The sequence below is a fragment of the Malus sylvestris genome, chromosome 10 (assembly GCF_916048215.2).
Source record: "Malus sylvestris chromosome 10, drMalSylv7.2, whole genome shotgun sequence".
NCBI classification, from domain to species: domain Eukaryota; kingdom Viridiplantae; phylum Streptophyta; class Magnoliopsida; order Rosales; family Rosaceae; genus Malus; species Malus sylvestris.
Window position 1 is genome coordinate 33,603,670 of NC_062269.1, and position 17,511 is coordinate 33,621,180.

At 39.1% G+C, this 17,511-nt stretch overlaps 2 protein-coding genes and 1 pseudogene across 2 annotated transcripts; 2 read left to right on the plus strand and 1 right to left on the minus strand.

Moving 5' to 3' along the window:
* Positions 1-1,861: 1,861 nt before the first annotated feature.
* Positions 1,862-5,447, plus strand: LOC126584121 (serine/threonine-protein kinase RHS3-like). Its single transcript, XM_050248586.1, has 4 exons — positions 1,862-2,303; positions 2,935-3,013; positions 3,121-3,911; positions 4,367-5,447. Exons 2-4 carry the CDS (start codon positions 2,975-2,977, stop codon positions 5,241-5,243), a joined length of 1,707 nt encoding a protein of 568 aa, XP_050104543.1. The 5' UTR covers positions 1,862-2,303; positions 2,935-2,974; the 3' UTR covers positions 5,244-5,447.
* Positions 5,448-7,709: 2,262 nt separating this feature from the next.
* On the plus strand, positions 7,710-11,956 carry LOC126584124 (isocitrate dehydrogenase [NADP]-like; annotated as a pseudogene).
* A 1,178-nt stretch (positions 11,957-13,134) lies between these two features.
* Positions 13,135-17,511, minus strand: LOC126587825 (pentatricopeptide repeat-containing protein At2g26790, mitochondrial). Its single transcript, XM_050252899.1, has 4 exons — positions 14,620-17,511; positions 14,368-14,524; positions 14,057-14,240; positions 13,135-13,503 (listed from the first exon to the last, which is right to left on the minus strand). The coding sequence occupies exon 1, from the start codon at positions 17,214-17,216 to the stop codon at positions 14,694-14,696; it is 2,523 nt and encodes an 840-aa protein (XP_050108856.1). The 5' UTR covers positions 17,217-17,511; the 3' UTR covers positions 13,135-13,503; positions 14,057-14,240; positions 14,368-14,524; positions 14,620-14,693.

The following is a 17,511-nucleotide window of genomic DNA, read 5'->3' on the forward strand; positions in this document are numbered from 1 at the left end:
CCTCATCAGCCATGATTCTAGCAGCAAAATCACCATACTTCTCCAAGAAGCTCTCAACTGTGCGAATATAGCTTATATGTTATACCTATAAACCCTAAAGCAGCCATATCCTGCAAGCACAATCTTACTGCCAACCGTACTTATATCAACTTATTTCTTCTAAAGAAGATTACTTGTAGGAGGACAATAAACAGCATGCATTTTTCGAGCCAATTCTACGGACTAGTATGAACTTCGACATGAATAATGGTAATTATTGTATCCAACAATCGGCTTGAATTACCATAGAAGCGTTGCCCACGAGCTCGCTTTGAAGCTTTATTACTTTCTCTTCTGCATGCGTCCCTTTCTAAAGGAATAATATAAACGAAAGATCAAATAAAGTAACAAGTAGGAGACATGAAAATTTGTTGAATAAATATCATACAATTGATTTCACAGCATTACAGACAGAAGAAACAGCAAAAATTAGAAGCTCTAAAAGAAGTGATTCCAAGCCAAAAAGACTGCGAGGGTCATTGGGGGGTGGGGTGAGAAAGTTTATTGTACGCAACCTTATCTTCCTTTGCAAAGAGGCAGTTTTCACGACTTGAATCTGTGACCTTTTACCCACAAGGGGGAAACATTTATGTTGTGCCAAAGTTCGCCCTTTACACCTTGAATATGGTCGGTTATCCATTCCAATCCAATCTTAGAGACCAAACTAGATCAAAAGTGCAATGGAAATGGGCATATGCATTACATGATGAAACACCATTGGCCACAACATTAGTGAATCTGTGTCATAAAAAAATTCAATCTTTATTTGAGTGGAGTTTTTTCTAAATACTGAAGCACATAAATTTTCAATTCCTTTCCAAAATTCCAACAGATGCGAGAAGAAAAACAAAAGGGCAATGCCAAATCAAGAATTCTCTTGTGTTTTGTAAACACAGAAAAAATAATTCTAATTTTTGAAATCTCCTACGCTTACTAACGTAGAAATAAACAAAAAAACATGTGGCTCCAACACTAAAATATGTAATCCAAATCATAAAAAATAAATAATTAAATTGATTATGAGATTAACTGTTTTCATTCTCGTTTTTTCTCTGCCCTTCTTCTGATTTTCTCGATTACATATTAGTGAACGAGCAATAAAACAAATGGTATTTTGTTCCGATTTTAACAATTACATATTAGTAAATGAGCAATAAAGCAAATAGTATTTTAGCTTACCATATCTCGATTACATATTAGTGAACGAGCAATAAAACAAATGGTATTTTGTTCCGATTTTAACGATTACATATTAGTAAATGAGCAATAAAGCAAATAGTATTTTAGCTTACCATATCTAGTGAAGGAGAATTTCTAAAATAGGGAAACCTGATCACGTGTCCTCTACAACCCACTAATTAAAAACTCCCTCTACCCAACCTCATGATTTGTCAGGCTTACAATTTCCCAAATTTTGGTCTCACACAGCTCTAACAAATGCTTTGTCTGGGTTCCGAACAGAAGAATCTCTCATAACAAAAAGCTCATCTCAATTGGACCGGATCTCTTTTTATCTGAGTTTATTGACTACACAATTTAGATATTTGAAATTTAATATAACGATTAAAAATAGGGGATTCCATTAAAAATTATAATAACTTAAACCGTTGGATCAAATTTCAAGGATCCGGATTGTGTGGTCAGTAGGCTTAGATCCATCTCAATTTTCTTCTCAAAACTTATATCACACATGTCCACCAATCATTGGACCATGAGAGGCCAGCTCATCCGGTTGCAAAGGCTAGAGACTAGTGGTGTCCACAGAGGAACAGAAGCCCCTCCGACCACTATTTCACAGAGGATAAAACGGCCAACCATCCATCCCCATAGCTATGACCGTTTCCCTCCTTCCCTGACTCCCTCTCTTTCCTCAAGTTAAACAAAAACACAATCCCAAAATTCCCAAAATCTTTAATTTCTCTCGCATTTATAAAATGGAAAATCAAAAATTGGATTTTCCTAATTCTAGTTTCGTTTTGTTCCACAATTTTCTCTCCCATTTTCTCTTCACACCTTCTCCTCCTCCTGATTCCGGGCCTGCGTGGTGGTCCACCCAAGAACCAGCTCATTCCCCTTCTCAATTCCCACCAATTCCCACCATTTCCCATTCCCTTTCCAACCCATGACTCCTTCTTTCGTTTTCTCTCCATTTTTCAATAAAGATTTTGTCTTCCTTTGACAGTTGCTTGGGGAACAAACAATCCCTGCTTCAAAGGGATAAAGATTGCAGCTTTATCGGTTTTCATTGCCGCATTGAGTTTCTGGTGGGTTCTGCATTCGCTGCACTCTTTTGTTTTAGATGGGTTTCTTTTATTTTTGCTGGGTTTCTTTTGTTGCAGACGGGTTTCTTTTTTGTTTTTGCGTTTGCATTGATTTATATTTGCTTAGTTTTTTTGTTCTTTGATTTTGTTGCTTAGTTTATCTGTGTGGATATGACTAGTTCTAATTTGATTTATTTAATGCAGTTTTAATTTCTGTATATTGACTTTGGTTTATGCGTCTCTGTCTCTTACGAGCCCACCACATACTGGTTTTGATTTTTGATTTTATTATGCTTTGATTTAGATATGCATACAAAGAATGTATGTTCTTTGACCATAAATAAGTAGAATATATTGTTGCTTGTAGCAGAGGATTTTTATTCTTTTAATGGTGATTGTTACCAACATGATCATAAATTGTGCTCCTTGCTCCTCCTGAGGATGTCAGTTTAAAGGGTTTTGTAATTGGATGGTTAGGGTTAGGTTTTGTTTGGTAGATGATGTTTTGATGAGTGTAGTATACTTTTACGTGCTGAAGACTGCGGATGTTTGTGACTGTAGGTTAAATCGACATTATCTTGTGCAACAAGTAATGGTTTTTTTTTTTTTTTTTTTGTTGTGACGATATGATCAGGAATTACCTTTAAGGGGTGTTGTCGTTGTTACCCCAATTCATGTCTTCAAATCCATCCAATTTTTCTGACTCTTCCGAGGTAAGCGCTCCATATTGATTATATTGATTCTTGTCATGCATTTTTGTTCTGTAAAGGTGTTAATATAGCAATATTTATGTCTTAAAGTCTTTCTTGCTCTAATGCAGATGAGCTATAGCTCATCAGAAGAAGCACAGTGTGGAACCAAGATGGAATTTCAGGTCAAGAGTGGTGCCAATTCATCGAATGATAAGGTTAACTGCCCCAAAAATGTGGATAGAATAGGAAAGTTTAATGCCAGTTCAACTAATAATCCATCAGGTGGACCTCAGAAAGTGGATCAAGTTTCCAAAGGAACAGAACTCAGTACTAAGACTACGGCTGAGACAACCACCAACAATCGTCCATTTCCAAGCCCAATGGCACCTGCAAATTCTGAACTTCTAACCACTTCAACAGGAAGGGCTACAGGAGGTATGAAAAGTAGCAATTCTGTCACCAACCTTACCCAAATGAGCGGCAGTAGCTCCCGCTCTGACAGCTTAGAGAGCTCCTCCAGTACACCCCTCAGGCCTCATACTGGTGGTGATGTGCGGTGGGATGCCATTAACATGGTCTCTAAAGGTTCCCCACTTAATCTTAGCCATTTTCGGCTTCTCAAGCGCCTAGGATATGGAGATATTGGCAGTGTCTATCTTGTTGAACTCAGAGGAACAAACACGTTTTTTGCCATGAAGGTCATGGACAAGGCATCTCTTGCTAGTAGAAACAAGCTGTTGCGAGCACAGACAGAAAGAGAGATACTTGGACTTCTTGACCACCCATTCTTGCCCACTCTCTATTCTTACTTTGAAACTGATAAGTTCTATTGCTTGGTCATGGAGTACTGTAGTGGAGGTAATCTACACTCTCTTCGGCAGAAGCAACCAAACAAGCATTTTACAGAGGAAGCTTCACGGTTAGTACCTTTCCAGTTCTTCAGAATGCATAATATTTAGTTAATTATTGATTGTGATGAACTTTTAATATGTATTTGATCTTTGATCTGTACTATTAAATTTCCTTACAAGCATGATTAATGAGGGTTGTCTTGGAAATACTAGTTTGATGCTTCAATTCACTGCTTAAGTTGCACAGTTAGAGTACCTTTCTTACATTTTAAGGGATGTAGATGTCATGTTTAATTTGCTTTTAGATGCAAGAGTTATTTCATTGAAAGTTGGATACATAACGTAGATTAAAGGTCTCTTTCATTTCCGTGTTTATGGACAATGGCACGGAAAAGAATGGTTCTTGCCAGGTGCAGAACTGCATATGTTATATGCTGACTGATAGAATTCTTTTATCAAAGCATGATGAAAGTTTAGCCGTTTAGATTGGGCAAGATGTTTCTTACTTTTTATCCTTTGGCAGGTTTTATGCATCACAGGTTTTGTTAGCACTTGAGTATCTGCACATGCTAGGAATTGTGTACAGGGATTTAAAACCAGAAAATGTTCTAGTAAGAGACGAGGGTCATATCATGCTCTCAGACTTCGATCTCTCACTCCGTTGTTCTGTCAATCCTACACTAGTCAAGTCTTCATCTGCCCATGTAAGCAATGGTGGTGCTACCGGTGGTGGTGGTGGTGGCGGGGGCATTTTAGACGATGACCTTGCTGTGCATGGTTGTATGCAGCCTTCCAATTTCTTTCCACGCATTTTACCTACCAAGAAAAACCGGAAATCCAAATCAGATTTTGGCCTTTCAGCTAATGGATCCCTCCCTGAACTGATGGCAGAGCCTACAAATGTGCGTTCCATGTCATTTGTTGGAACACACGAATATCTAGCCCCAGAGATTATTCGCGGAGAGGGCCATGGTAGTGCAGTGGACTGGTGGACATTTGGTATCTTCATATACGAGCTCTTACATGGGACAACCCCCTTCAAAGGTCAAGGAAATCGTGCCACACTCTTCAACGTTGTAGGCCAGCCTCTGAAATTCCCAGAAACACCACCAGTAAGTGTTGTGGCACGTAATCTCATACGAGGACTCTTGGTGAAAGAACCACATAAACGAATTGCGTACAAAAGGGGTGCCACAGAAATAAAGCAACACCCATTTTTCGAGGGAGTGAACTGGGCTCTGGTGAGATGTGCCACGCCTCCCCATGTTCCTGAACCGGTAGACTTTTCACAATATGCCAGCAAGGAGGCGAACTCTGCAGACAAAAAGATGACAGACGTGGGAAGTGATAAGAAGAACGGCAGTAATGATTCATCTTATGTAGATTTTGAGTACTTCTAGCACTCCTTTAGGAAGATATTTTACTTTCTCGGGAGGAAAACTACATTGTACAAAGAGCAAAACGTTGCAACCCAATGAGATAAATACTTATCATTACATGTTGAGGGTTTCACAGAGAAAACATTTGTTGACAGAATACTATTGATTTCTTTCTAGGCAAGGGGAAATAAAAACACATATATAGGGATGGAAATTGCATTTAAAGTTTTGTGTGTCATTCTTTCACGTGTATATGTTTCGATTTCTGCTTAAGGATTTGTCGATGTGTACTACATTGTATATGATTTGTATCTGGTCTGGTGTAACATACTGTCAAATTGTTCAAAGTAGGACTAATACTTGTTCTGTTGCTTAGGAATTTCGTGTTGATTATGGAACTCCTCAGGCTGAATTGAAAAGTAGATTGTGTTAATGATACAACTCCTGGATATTGTATGCTGTCATAGTAAACTTGTTTAGAATTTGTATGGGGAGATAGCAGTACTGTCTTGTATAATATTCTCTACCCTTGACTTGTTTAGGCATCTCCTTGCACTTGGTAAAGATGCCTACTTGAGCAGGCCTTTGGGACTGCAAAATGGGTTTATTCTGAAACCCAAAGTGAATATTCGAAATATAAAATACTAAAAACACGCGACACTCTAATACCATGAAATTAAAGTTCCACTTTAAAATTAATCGACAATAAGAGAGTAACACAACTCCTCATAAGTCGATTCATAACTTATACGCTTTCCAACATGAGACAACTATTCACATTGATGATGTATGAAGAAAAATTCTAACGACAACCATGAGGCCACCCCGGTTCAACGAGAAATATTAAGAAGACCCACCATGCATGACTAGGGACTTTCTTGATTGCTCCAAAGTACATGGTGCTCCAGATGTTTTAATTGTTAGATCTTTATTTAAAAGTATAAAAATCAAGATCGAACAGTTAAAACACCTGGAGTATGGTGCTCTAGAGCACCCTAGAAACTTTGTGCATGACTATACATAACACAACTCAAGGCACTAAAAGGTATACTAACTAGCTATTAATCTAGTGATAGAAAAACCTCTCTCTAAAACCTTTCTTTCCCTTTGCCTTCAGGAAAAAAGAAACCCTCCTAGTTGCTGCTCCTTGCTCCGGCTTGAGGTTGGCAGCAGCCTGACTCCCACCTCTTTTTAGCCTTCCTTCCCTCTTCCTCTTCCTTCTCCACCCTCTGTAGCTTCCCTCGTTCCCCATTTTCCCCCATCCTTCCCACCTTTTTCTAGCCCTTCTTCCTTCTTTCCCATCCATCTCTACTCTTTGCATCTTCCCTCTTCCCCCTTCTTTCCTTCATCCTTCCCCCATCTTTCCACTCAAAAAGTTTTTTTTTTAATTTCAGCACTTTTTCTCTTTTGATCATTGTTTTGGCTTCCTTTGAGCTTTGTTCTTTGAACTTTGTCTCAATTCCCATGAGCTGGTCTCAGATCTGGACCTCCATGGCCCTTTCCTGCTTCGATGCTATTGTACGTCGCGCATCCTCAACCACCGGCCTCTGCTACTCGGCATGTGTGCTTCTCCTCAGGTATTGAGTGGCTGTTAAAGTGCTTTTAACACTATTTGGTAAGATTATGGGAGCGCTCACTGCGCGGATGGCTCGCTCACCCCTATTTTCTGTTGATCCAGTTGTTCCGTTGGTTTGTCCTCCTGGTGGTGGTGGCCTTGCAATGGAGGGACATATGATGGCTGCTGGTTTCCATTTTAGTCTTAGGATTTTTTTGTTGTTGTTTAGCTGGCCACTTTGGGCCTATCCACTGTATTTTCTTGTTTGTTGTTGGGCTTGTATTTGGGTTGTGAGCTGCCTTTTCTTCGTACTTGTCTTTTTAATTAATGGAAGTAATTAGTTTGATAAAAAAAAAAAGGGTTTGTGTTAAAAACGTCTCAACTTCGAACTCCCACGTTGCGTTAGCAAGAGATTGGAAAACATGATTGAGTATTGTAAGTTCGATGAAATATGTAAAATTAGTTGGACAGAAAATAAAATATTTCAAAAGAAACGCACGTGTAAATAAAAAGTTTTTTTATTAAAAAATAAATAAATAGAATAGTAAAAATGTCAGGGTGCTCCTTGTTAATGCGAAGAGATCATTTCCAGATCTTTCCCACCAAAATCACCAAGTCCACTCATCCAAGATTTTAAAATTTGATCCAACGGCTATAAAATGGCTCTATAAAAGTTATAATAATTTTAACCATTTGATCAAATTTCGAGAATCCGGAATGGATGAACTTGTGGTTTTGGTGGGAGAGATGCAGAGAGGATCTCTTCCCCTCGTAAATCCAAATGAACGACGGTGAGTGAGCAATTGTTGACACGCCCTTCTGAGACCTCACTACTTTCAATCTGAACGAGAAATACAACGTTTTTGTCATCACGCACACTCATTTCTCAGTTCCCATTTCAGCCTCCGACCTTTCAATTTCAATAAGTAGACAACAAATATACACTTTTCTTCACTGATTCTATTTTCTCTCGCCAAAGCCGAAAGCTTTCGAAGCAAAAAGCACGAAACTTTGATCTGTTTTGGTGTCAGGGGAGAAATGGAGGCGTTCGATAAGATAAAGGTGACCAACCCAATTGTCGAAATGGACGGTACGATTTGTCTCCACTCCCATCTGATTCTCTGATTTCTATTTTCCGCCATTGTTTTGTTGAGAACTCTTGTTTAAATTAAGCTGCTCAAAAATGGCATGTTTCTCTGCTTTTTTGAATGCTTGAATCAATCTGGAAAATATGGATGGATAGACATTATACAAATTATCAAAGTGGTGTTTTTGGATGATCCCATTGATCAGAGCATGCCCTTCAATCCATGTTTTAAGGACACCCCAACTATCATGCTCCATAAAAGTAGATGATGTTAGAATTAAAGGATTTTGGTCAATTTGTGGGCTTTCTTGCCTTACCCACGAGTCCACTACATTGATGTTTCTGAGCTCATAGATTTAAATTATTAAACTTCTTTTTTGTTCGTTTGAGCCGAATTGCGTGCAAATTATCTTATTAGAAGGTAAGGACATAGATGCAATGCAACATCTGAATTGAATTGTATGTATCTTTGCCGGAGGCTTGGAGCTGTACTGATACAGATTTATTCAACTTTTTGTTATCTATGTTTAAGCTATGATGCATTATTTTCCGTGATGCAGGAGATGAAATGACTCGGGTGTTCTGGACATGGATAAAGAACAAGGTAATTTTGTTATCATGTGTTCCCTGTGATTTCATAGAGTTGTTGAGGAATCTGCAACTTGTTTTCGTGTTCCACAGCTTATCCTTCCCTTCCTGGAGTTGGATATCAAGTACTTCGACCTTGGGATTCTTAATTGCGATGCCACCAATGATAGAGTCACAATTGAAAGTGCCGAAGCTACTCTTAAGTGTGCCCTATCATTCGCCCTTCACAGTTGCTTTGCTATACTCAACTACCCTTCATGAACATTACTGTTTTTCTTCCCTTCATTTTAGTTGTTGCTGCTTTCTTTTTCCTTTTTTACTGGCACGAGTTTTGGCATGTTTAAATGGGCTCGACATGAGTTTGTCATATACTTTTGAATGGAATGACAAGTCAAATTGTTTGTGCTAGGCACAATTTGTCATATTCTATTGAAACAATTATCATCTTTATTGAAACTAATTTTTTCATGAAAATTACTTTATCACCTGTTGATGCTCCTTTATTTTCGTTGTATAAATTTGCTTCCTGTTTTTGCTTGTTATCGTAGGTACAATGTAGCAATAAAGTGTGCAACTATAACTCCAGGTATTATATAGATTCTTAAATTTAGAGACAATGTGCATTTCTCCTTAATAAATGGACTACTTGGCCCTTTTTCATGGACGCGATTTGGCTAACGTACTATTGTGATGATCTGGATCATTTATTTGGATATTTATAGATGAAACTCGTGTGAAGGAGTTCAACTTGAAACAGATGCGGAGGAGTCCAAATGGGACCATACGGAACATTTTAAATGGTCAATTGAATACTCCCTCAATATTTAGTATTTACCATTGTATATTCTGTGTTTGACAGATTGTAAGTAGCCAATGCATTTTGGTGTTCTGTAGGTACTGTTTTTAGAGAACCTATTCTGCAGAAATGTTCCCCGTCTTGTTCCAGGTTTGCTACAAGTTTGTCATCTAAATTTGCCATTGTATCATTGTCAAAAGAACTATAAATGGGGGTAAGGCTAGCCGACATTCACCTCTCCCAGACCCTGCGTAAAGCGGGAGCCTTGTGCACTGGGTACGACCTTTTTTATCATTGTCAAAAGAACTATAAGTTAGTGTTCATTTCAGGTTGGACAATGCCAATATGTATTGGGAGACATGCTTTTGGTGTTCAGTACCAAGCAACTGATGCAATCATAGAAGGACCTGGAAAACTTAAATTGGTTTTTGGTAATTCAGTAGAGAGCTTCAAGATTTCTGAGTTTGACTTCTGACTGTTTAAAGTGCTTGTATAGAAGTTAATCTGGTGCGCTTTTCTTACACACACACACACACACCATATAGGTACGTTATTATCATACCAATTGCTTTGCAGTACCTGATGGGTCCTATGAGAAGACAGAGTGTGAGGTTTACAAATTTACTGGTGCTGGAGGCATAGCATTGTCCATGTATAAGACGGATGAGGTTCAAATTTTCCGTTTAAGCAGAAATAAAATGTTCTGGTAAACTGGTTACCTCTGTAAATGATTTAACAACCATTTTTATTCTGCTTAAATTGTGAGAGCAGTCTATCTGTGCTTTTGCTGAGGCTTCCATGAACACTGCCTACTAGAAAAAGTGGCCACTTTATCTTAGCACTAAAAATACTATTCTGAAGAAATATGATGGAAGGTATGATGTTATCCTGTTGTCTTTCATCTTTCACCGTGCAGTCTTTTCTTTTCATAATTACCCATGGTACATTATGAGTCGGTGTGACTATGATGTAACGTTTCACTACAGGATTTTTATTGCCATTTTCTTACTCTTGAATTTAATGAAGGTTCAAGGACATCTTCCAGGAAGCTTATGAAGCTCATTGGAGATCAAGATATGAAGGTGCAGGGATTTGGTCAGATAACTTGTCATCCAAGCTGATTAGTTTGTGTAGGTCCGGTGATTTTCAACTAATTAGTACTCTGATTTGAAGGTATGAGCATCGTCTTATTGATGACATGGTTGCTTATGCTCTCAAAAGTGAAGGAGGTTATGTTTGGGCATGCAAAAATTATGATGGGGATGTGCAAAGTGACTTCTTAGCCCAAGGTCTGTATTTACTTTTGTTAGTCTGTGAGTTAGTATTCAACTATTTCTCTTTTTAACATGTGGTGCTGCGTTTGTTGGAAGCAAATGCTATTTCCTTGACTGTCCTAGCGAATGTGTTTGCTAATGTTTGGTTACCTTTCAATAAACTTTGATACAGGTTTTGGATCTCTGGGGCTGCTGAGATTTATACTGGTAATCAATTTTGTCTAATATTTCGCTATGCTTGTTGGGGTACAGTTATGAGTTTGGATGTATGAAAACTTGGATTTGGTTCCAGGTGTGCCGAGATGGAAAGACCATCGAAGCTGAAGCAGCCCATGGTACAGTAACCCACCATTACCGGGTCCACCAGAAAGGAGGCGAAACAAGCACAAACAGAATAGCTTCGATCTTTGCATGGTCACGAGGTCTTGCACACAGGTACTAGCTCAGTATGTAGTCTGGTGGTTGAAAGTCAGTATTTGGAATTTGCTTCTGTTTAGAAATTGTTTGAAACATTAGATAATAGTTTGAGTAAACCTGTGTTATCGTATCAGGGCAAAGTTAGATGGCAATGCCAGACTCTTAGATTTTACAGAGAAACTTGAAGCATCTTGCGTAGGAACTGTCGAATCTGGGAAGATGACCACAGATCCTGCACTCCTCATCCATGGGCCTAAGTGTTGTCAAGAGTCGTATTTTGTTGGTAACTTTCAGATGCGTTTTCTGTTTCTGTATGATAAAAAGTTTCATGCTTCGTGTAGGGTGACTAGGTCTCAGTATCTGAATAACGAAGAATTTATTGACGCCATGGCTGATGAGTTGAGAGTTAGATTGTCTAGCAGAGCAAAGTTGTAATCTCGGTTTGGTTACAAGTGCACATTACCAGGCCCGGAAATAATTAGTCTCAGAGTACTACCTTACAAACACTTAGCAAATAAGTTTGTCTCCGATGGGGGACTCTTGTTTGTCGTAACAAACCTTATCGTTGTTTTGGGAAATTGAGAGGTTTGCGGTTGCAATGTGTAACAGTTGATTGAAGAAGATTCAACAAGCAAAAAAAGGTGATTGTAGGATGAGGAGTCCGGCAAAGCAGCACGCCGAGGTTAGGTAGTTTTCTTCTGCGAAACCCCATCGGGGGATCTCAGTCGATTCAAACTGTGTTTGCATTGTGTGTTTGTTTGTTTGCTAACCCGCTCGTAAGGGTGGGGTGCCCCTACTAACCCGAGGGGCTTAGGGCGTGCTTAAAGTGACTTCACAAGTGGTGAACAGATTTCAAACACCATGACCTCGCTTGACCAAGATTCCATCACCCATCAATCGCTTTAATGCCCTGCTTAGTTACAAACCTGCGCTACTAGGCTCGGCGATAATGAAGTTTAATGCAATTCCTTATAAACAGTTGTGGCAACCAGGGTTTACCCGATGTGGGACTCAAAAGTCGTATTTCTTTAAAAGTTTAAATTGCTTGGATATTGTTTCCGTGCGATAAAAGTTTCATGTTTCATCTAGGATCACTAGGTCTCATTGTCATCTTCTGTTCTTTACTCGAGGCCAAAACAAGAAACGGTTTGCATTCGCAGCCCAAGTCGATGGGTTAGGGCATGCTTCATGGGACCTCAGACACCAAATAGTGGTGTTTTTTAGGAATGATGTTAAAATTAAGATAAAAACATTTAACGTCAGATTAAAAATCTTATTAGGTGTCTCGATTACAAGTAGAAATATCCTTAAACAACTGAGTTGCAAGCCTCTTATATTTAATTAAACCTTGAAAGTACATCGATCACCAATGACCATTTTGATTAATGGTACCGATCCTCCGATTTTGTTAGGAGGAGATTCTGAGTTTGAATCTCATCTAGATTTGATTCACATAATATAAGAAAAGATAAAATGAAACATACATCAATTTTGTTGGGACGAGCTGATGGTTTGAATTTCATAGGAAGTGATTTGTGACTCAAGTTTAAGAGAATTTCCGTTGCACTTGAAGTCCAAGGTTTGATTTCACCATCTCCTTACTCTCACTTGTATATAAATAAAAACAAAAAAATAGTTGATGAATTAAAAACACATATATGTATATGCATACGTTAATCTTTACTCTATTATGACTAAAGTTGAAAAAGACACTAATTGAGCGCCGGATAAGAGAGTTTGGCTGAACAACGAGCTAGGTAAGGTATTTTTCATCTGCAGAACATGGGCCATGGGCTCAACCAATCGATTTGTAGTTGTGCTTGTTTGCTATCTACTCATAATGAATGGAGTGTCACTAACCTGAGTAGCTTAGGACGTGCTTAATATGATCTCACACTAATAGGTGGTGAGCAGATTTCAAACATCATATACCCACTTTGCCAAGGCTCAACCACACGTCAATCACTTTAGTATCCTGCTTAATTACAAGCCAACGCTAGATATTTGAGACTTAATCCGATGTGGGACTCCAACATTTTTTTAGTTACAATGATGTTTCCGTGGGGAAAATACCCTTCAGTTTAAAAGTTGCATCATTAACCACTCTGTTTTATTATTTGGCACTAACCTTGCATCATGGAACACAACGAACAATATTTATATTTCTTAGGTAATTTTTCTTTATCGGTTTCGAATTTGCTTAAACATCAAACATACATCCATTTTCGTATAAGAAAAACACATACATCAATCCTTCGTACCAAAAAAAATACATACATCAATCGCCAATGACCCACTTGGATTAATAGCAGTCTTCGATATTGTCCGAGGAGATCATGAGTTTAAATCTCATGAACAGTCAGACTGATAAATTAACACATGTATACATACACGACAATCTTTACTATAGTACTAAACCACAAAATTTGAAGGTGACGGCAGCTTGGCATTGCCATCATCTTCTTTCAGGTCAAGTTTTTTCCATAGTCACAGTAGCAAATTGCTCCACTGTTTTGGCACTTCATCCATCCTGCGATTTCCTGTGTCCTTATGTAGAAACGGACCTGCAAACAAGTACATCGCAAAGCTCAGATTTTTTTTCGACTATTCTTTCTTGACGTCTTAAAAAAATATACAGACCAGAAACAGTGAGCTAGGCACTGCTATGAACAGAAAGCAAAAGGCAAATCCCGATACGGATCAAAGAAAATATCTATGATTCATGTATAATAAGTATACTACACTGATAGTACAGTACGGAAATAATTTAAACCCCATAAAGAGGTTTACTGAACTTTGTTAAAATGGTCTGGTGGTAGAACGCCTACTGCCGCACTCATGGCTAGTGTTCAACTCTCACGTTCCCATTCTAAATATTTTAAGATAAAAAAGAGGAAAGCCGAACTCTAGTCATGTAATCAAGTGCCTTAGATGGATAAGATGAAGGCAGAAGACAAGCTAGCGAATACAATGACAAGAAAGATTCTCTTGTATGTTAGTGAGGAACATATTATAGGAGCTTATATGCAAATTTATGTACGAAACTAGAAATGTGTATATGTATACTTTACAACTCTCATACTATGTAGTTTAATCATATGTAAATCTGTATTATACCTATACGAACAGTTGACTTCCAGCTGACCGACCAACAGAGCTTTCTTCTCCTCCAAGTGACTTCCAGTGCACAAGGCTCCTGCCAATGGGTCCTGGAGGGCTAGATGTATGCATATCCCTATTTTCACGACTGTTAAGTCACTTTGAGCACCACAGATCACCCATCATACTGAAACAACAAAAGCTGTTCGGTATGCAATTTCAAAAGTTAGATTGGTGACACGAATCACAGAAACAAATATGACAGTTAAGTACAAACACTTTACAAATCTTATATGCTGAAGATTGATCATAGGCAAAGCCAGTGTTACCTAGGCATAATTGACTTCCAGGTAACCTACAAACAAAGTTTTCTTCTTGGTTGCTGCTGTTGGGTCTGGGGAGGACTAAATGCATACATATCCCTGTTTCAGTGAGTACCAAGTCATTTTGGGCAAGCCATATCGTTTTTCCAGGACACCACTTCAGCTGCAGAATAATTGCCATCCATCAAAATAGAACAACAAAAAGCTGTGCATTATGCAAATCAATACAATTATACACATACTTAATAGAAAACTTACCATGCTATGCCGTTAGGACTTCATTGATTCACAGATCATGGGTCTATCCAGGCATTGATAATCAAAGAGAGTTCTTACTTCCGAAACTGCACTTTCGTGGCTTTTAGGATTCCATGTTGTAGAATCGCAAGTATCCGGGCATTTGGCAGCATTCCCTTAGAGGACATCTCATTAGCGAGTGTTACAGCCCTATCCACATCTCCCCTCCTACAACAGCCAGCCAGAAGTGCTGTGTATGTCACTGTATCAGGCTCTAATCCTCTGTTCATCATTTCATCAAAAAGCGCAATAGCATCCTGAAAGTTGTCAGTTTTACATTGCCTGTCTATCAAAACAGTATAACAAATTACATCGGGTCTTATTTCCATTTCCTTCATCTCACTCCAAACAGTACAAGCATCAAAAGTTTCTTCCTTATCTCCACTTGCATCTCGAGAGGAATTAACCCTTCTTACATTTCTTTTGGGAAAACTATCGAGCAAAACTGTGTAAGTGATGATATCAGGTTGAATCCCTCTCTTTTTCATATCATGGAAGAGATCACGGGCTTCTTGCAAACAATCCACCTTGCAGTAGCTATTCATCATCATTGTGTAGGTAATCACATCAGGAGTTAACCCTCTCTCAACCAAAGAATCAAAAACCCAACGGGCCTTTTTCACCTCTCCAGCCTGGCAGAGAGAAGCAATGACTTTGTTGTACATAATTCTTTTAGGATCCACATTTAACGCCAACATTGCCTCAAGCAACAAAATAGCTCTGTCATTATCACCTTCTACACAAAGTTTACTGAGTACTTTAAAGCAAACGCCTTGTTTAACTAAAGTTCCTTGCTTTGCCAACCTAATAAGAAGTTCATATGCCTCTTTTGTATGGTTGGCTTCACAGTACCCGCTGACCATGGCAGAATAGGTATCTACATTCTTATATTCCAAACTGTTTAGAAAACCTTCAGCTTCTTTGACTTTTCCTCCTATGCATAAATTTTCAATTATCATGTTGTGTGTAACAGAGTCTGGTTTAAAACCATGTGCCTCCATATAATCCAAAAGGTCAAGCGCCTTGGCTCCCAGGCCATTTCTACAAAACCCAGCAGCAAGTACATTGTAAGTAGTGATGTCTGGCTTCAGACCCTTTTCCTTCATTTCCTTCAACAGACTTACGGCCTCAACAACATTCCCTTGGAGACAGTAGCCTTTGATCAATGTTGTGTAATGCATAATATCTAAAACCATATGCTTACACTTCATCTCTTCAAGAAATTCTAAGGCTTGGTCCATTTTCCCCAGCTTGCACGAAGCATCCACTGCGATATTGTACGAAACCTCATCAAGATAGATACCTAAGCTCTTATATTCTCTAAACTGATCCACCGCTTCAGAAGGCTTGCCCATCTTACACATACACTGAAGAATCAAACTAACAATCACACAATTTGTTTTTATACCCTTTGACTCCATGTCATTATGGAGAGCCAAAGCTTTTAACAACTTGGAACTCTTGCAGTAGCCACAGATCATTGCACTGTAGGTATATGAATCAGGGACCAGCCCTCGCTTTTCCATGTCAAGAAAGACGCTTTCAGCTTCATCAAACTTCATCTCGTTGCAGAACCCACGAATGACAGCGTTATAAGCATACACATCGATAAGGACATTTTCCCCATTGCATGATTGGAGCACTTGGTACCCTAAATCCGGCCTGTGATTGGTGCAAAGCCCTTCAATATATGCTGTGTAGGCAAAGGCGCTAGGGGTTACCCCAGCTTCCTCCATCTCCTGAAACACTTCCACTGCCTCTTCCAAACTACCTTTCTTGCAGAGTCCCTTGATGATAATTGCGTAAGTGTAATCATTAGGGTTCAAACCAATCCGCTTCAACTGCTTATATACAGCCACAGCCATATCCACTTTACCGTGCTCAACCAAGCGGTTCATTAGAAAATTGCTAGTAAAGATATGTGGCACAAACCCACGCCTTTTTGTCTGAAATAAAACATCAATAGCCTCATCGAACATGTTCAAACTGACAAAAGACTTGAGCAATGCATCATAAGCTCGGACTGTCGATGGGGAAACCTCAATCCCCTCCCCAATCGCTTCCATCAAATCCGAAAACTCAAATTCAAGGTCTTCAGAGCAATTAATAAGGTCCACAAAGAGAGAATCCAACTTCCTATCCAGACCCCAATAGCACAAAATTCTAATAAGCGCAGAATACGTGTAGACATTGTGTCGAAAGCCATCTCCTTTCACCCGGTGAAAGAATGAAATCGCCAAATTGGGTTCGTTTCTTAGACTGTTGAGGTTGTTAACAACCCCAGAGGTATCTAATTCGGAGAAGAAATGGGTTCTATTGGCAGCATTGGTGCCTGCGTTTGTGGTGCAGACACTGAAAGAATTATCATCAGACGATTCATCAGAGTGGGAGGAACTGGAGTTCCAGAGGGCAAGTGCTGCCTGGGAAGACGCCCACTTGAAAGTACCAACACCGCCACCGCCGCCATGGACGAAGATCGAACGGCTGCGATTGTTTTGTGTTGGGTGAATGCGTTTTCTGGGAAAACCCAGTCTAATGGACGAAAGCCACATACACATGGAAGACTTTCAGATTCATTGCAGCAACGACGCCTTCATGAATTTCCAATTGCAGAAGAACCAAAAGGGGAAGAGAGAGAGAGAGGACTTACTTGGGATTCACCATTGAAGCTTTACTTTCGAAGTTTTGTTTTTGATCATGGATACTGAGTCACCGAATCACCAATAAAAAATGGAGGGTGAGTTACTGACTCGGAGGTTTTGGACGATTTCTTGTGAGCAGAGACTAAAGCTTGTTTTCTGCTAAAACCTAAAACCCTACCAAAGTACCAACTTCAAGTTCCGCTTTCGGTTA

Bases quoted from the DNA above. Each gene is read 5' to 3' on its own strand.
- LOC126584121 (XM_050248586.1), top strand. From the start codon at position 2,975: ATGTCTTCAAATCCATCCAATTTTTCTGACTCTTCCGAG. The intron at 3,014-3,120 runs GTAAGCGCTCCA...GCTCTAATGCAG, and splicing joins ATTTTTCTGACTCTTCCGAG to ATGAGCTATAGCTCATCAGA. The intron at 3,912-4,366 runs GTTAGTACCTTT...ATCCTTTGGCAG, and splicing joins TTTACAGAGGAAGCTTCACG to GTTTTATGCATCACAGGTTT.
- LOC126587825 (XM_050252899.1), bottom strand. From the start codon at position 17,216: ATGTGTATGTGGCTTTCGTCCATTAGACTGGGTTTTCCCAGAAAACGC.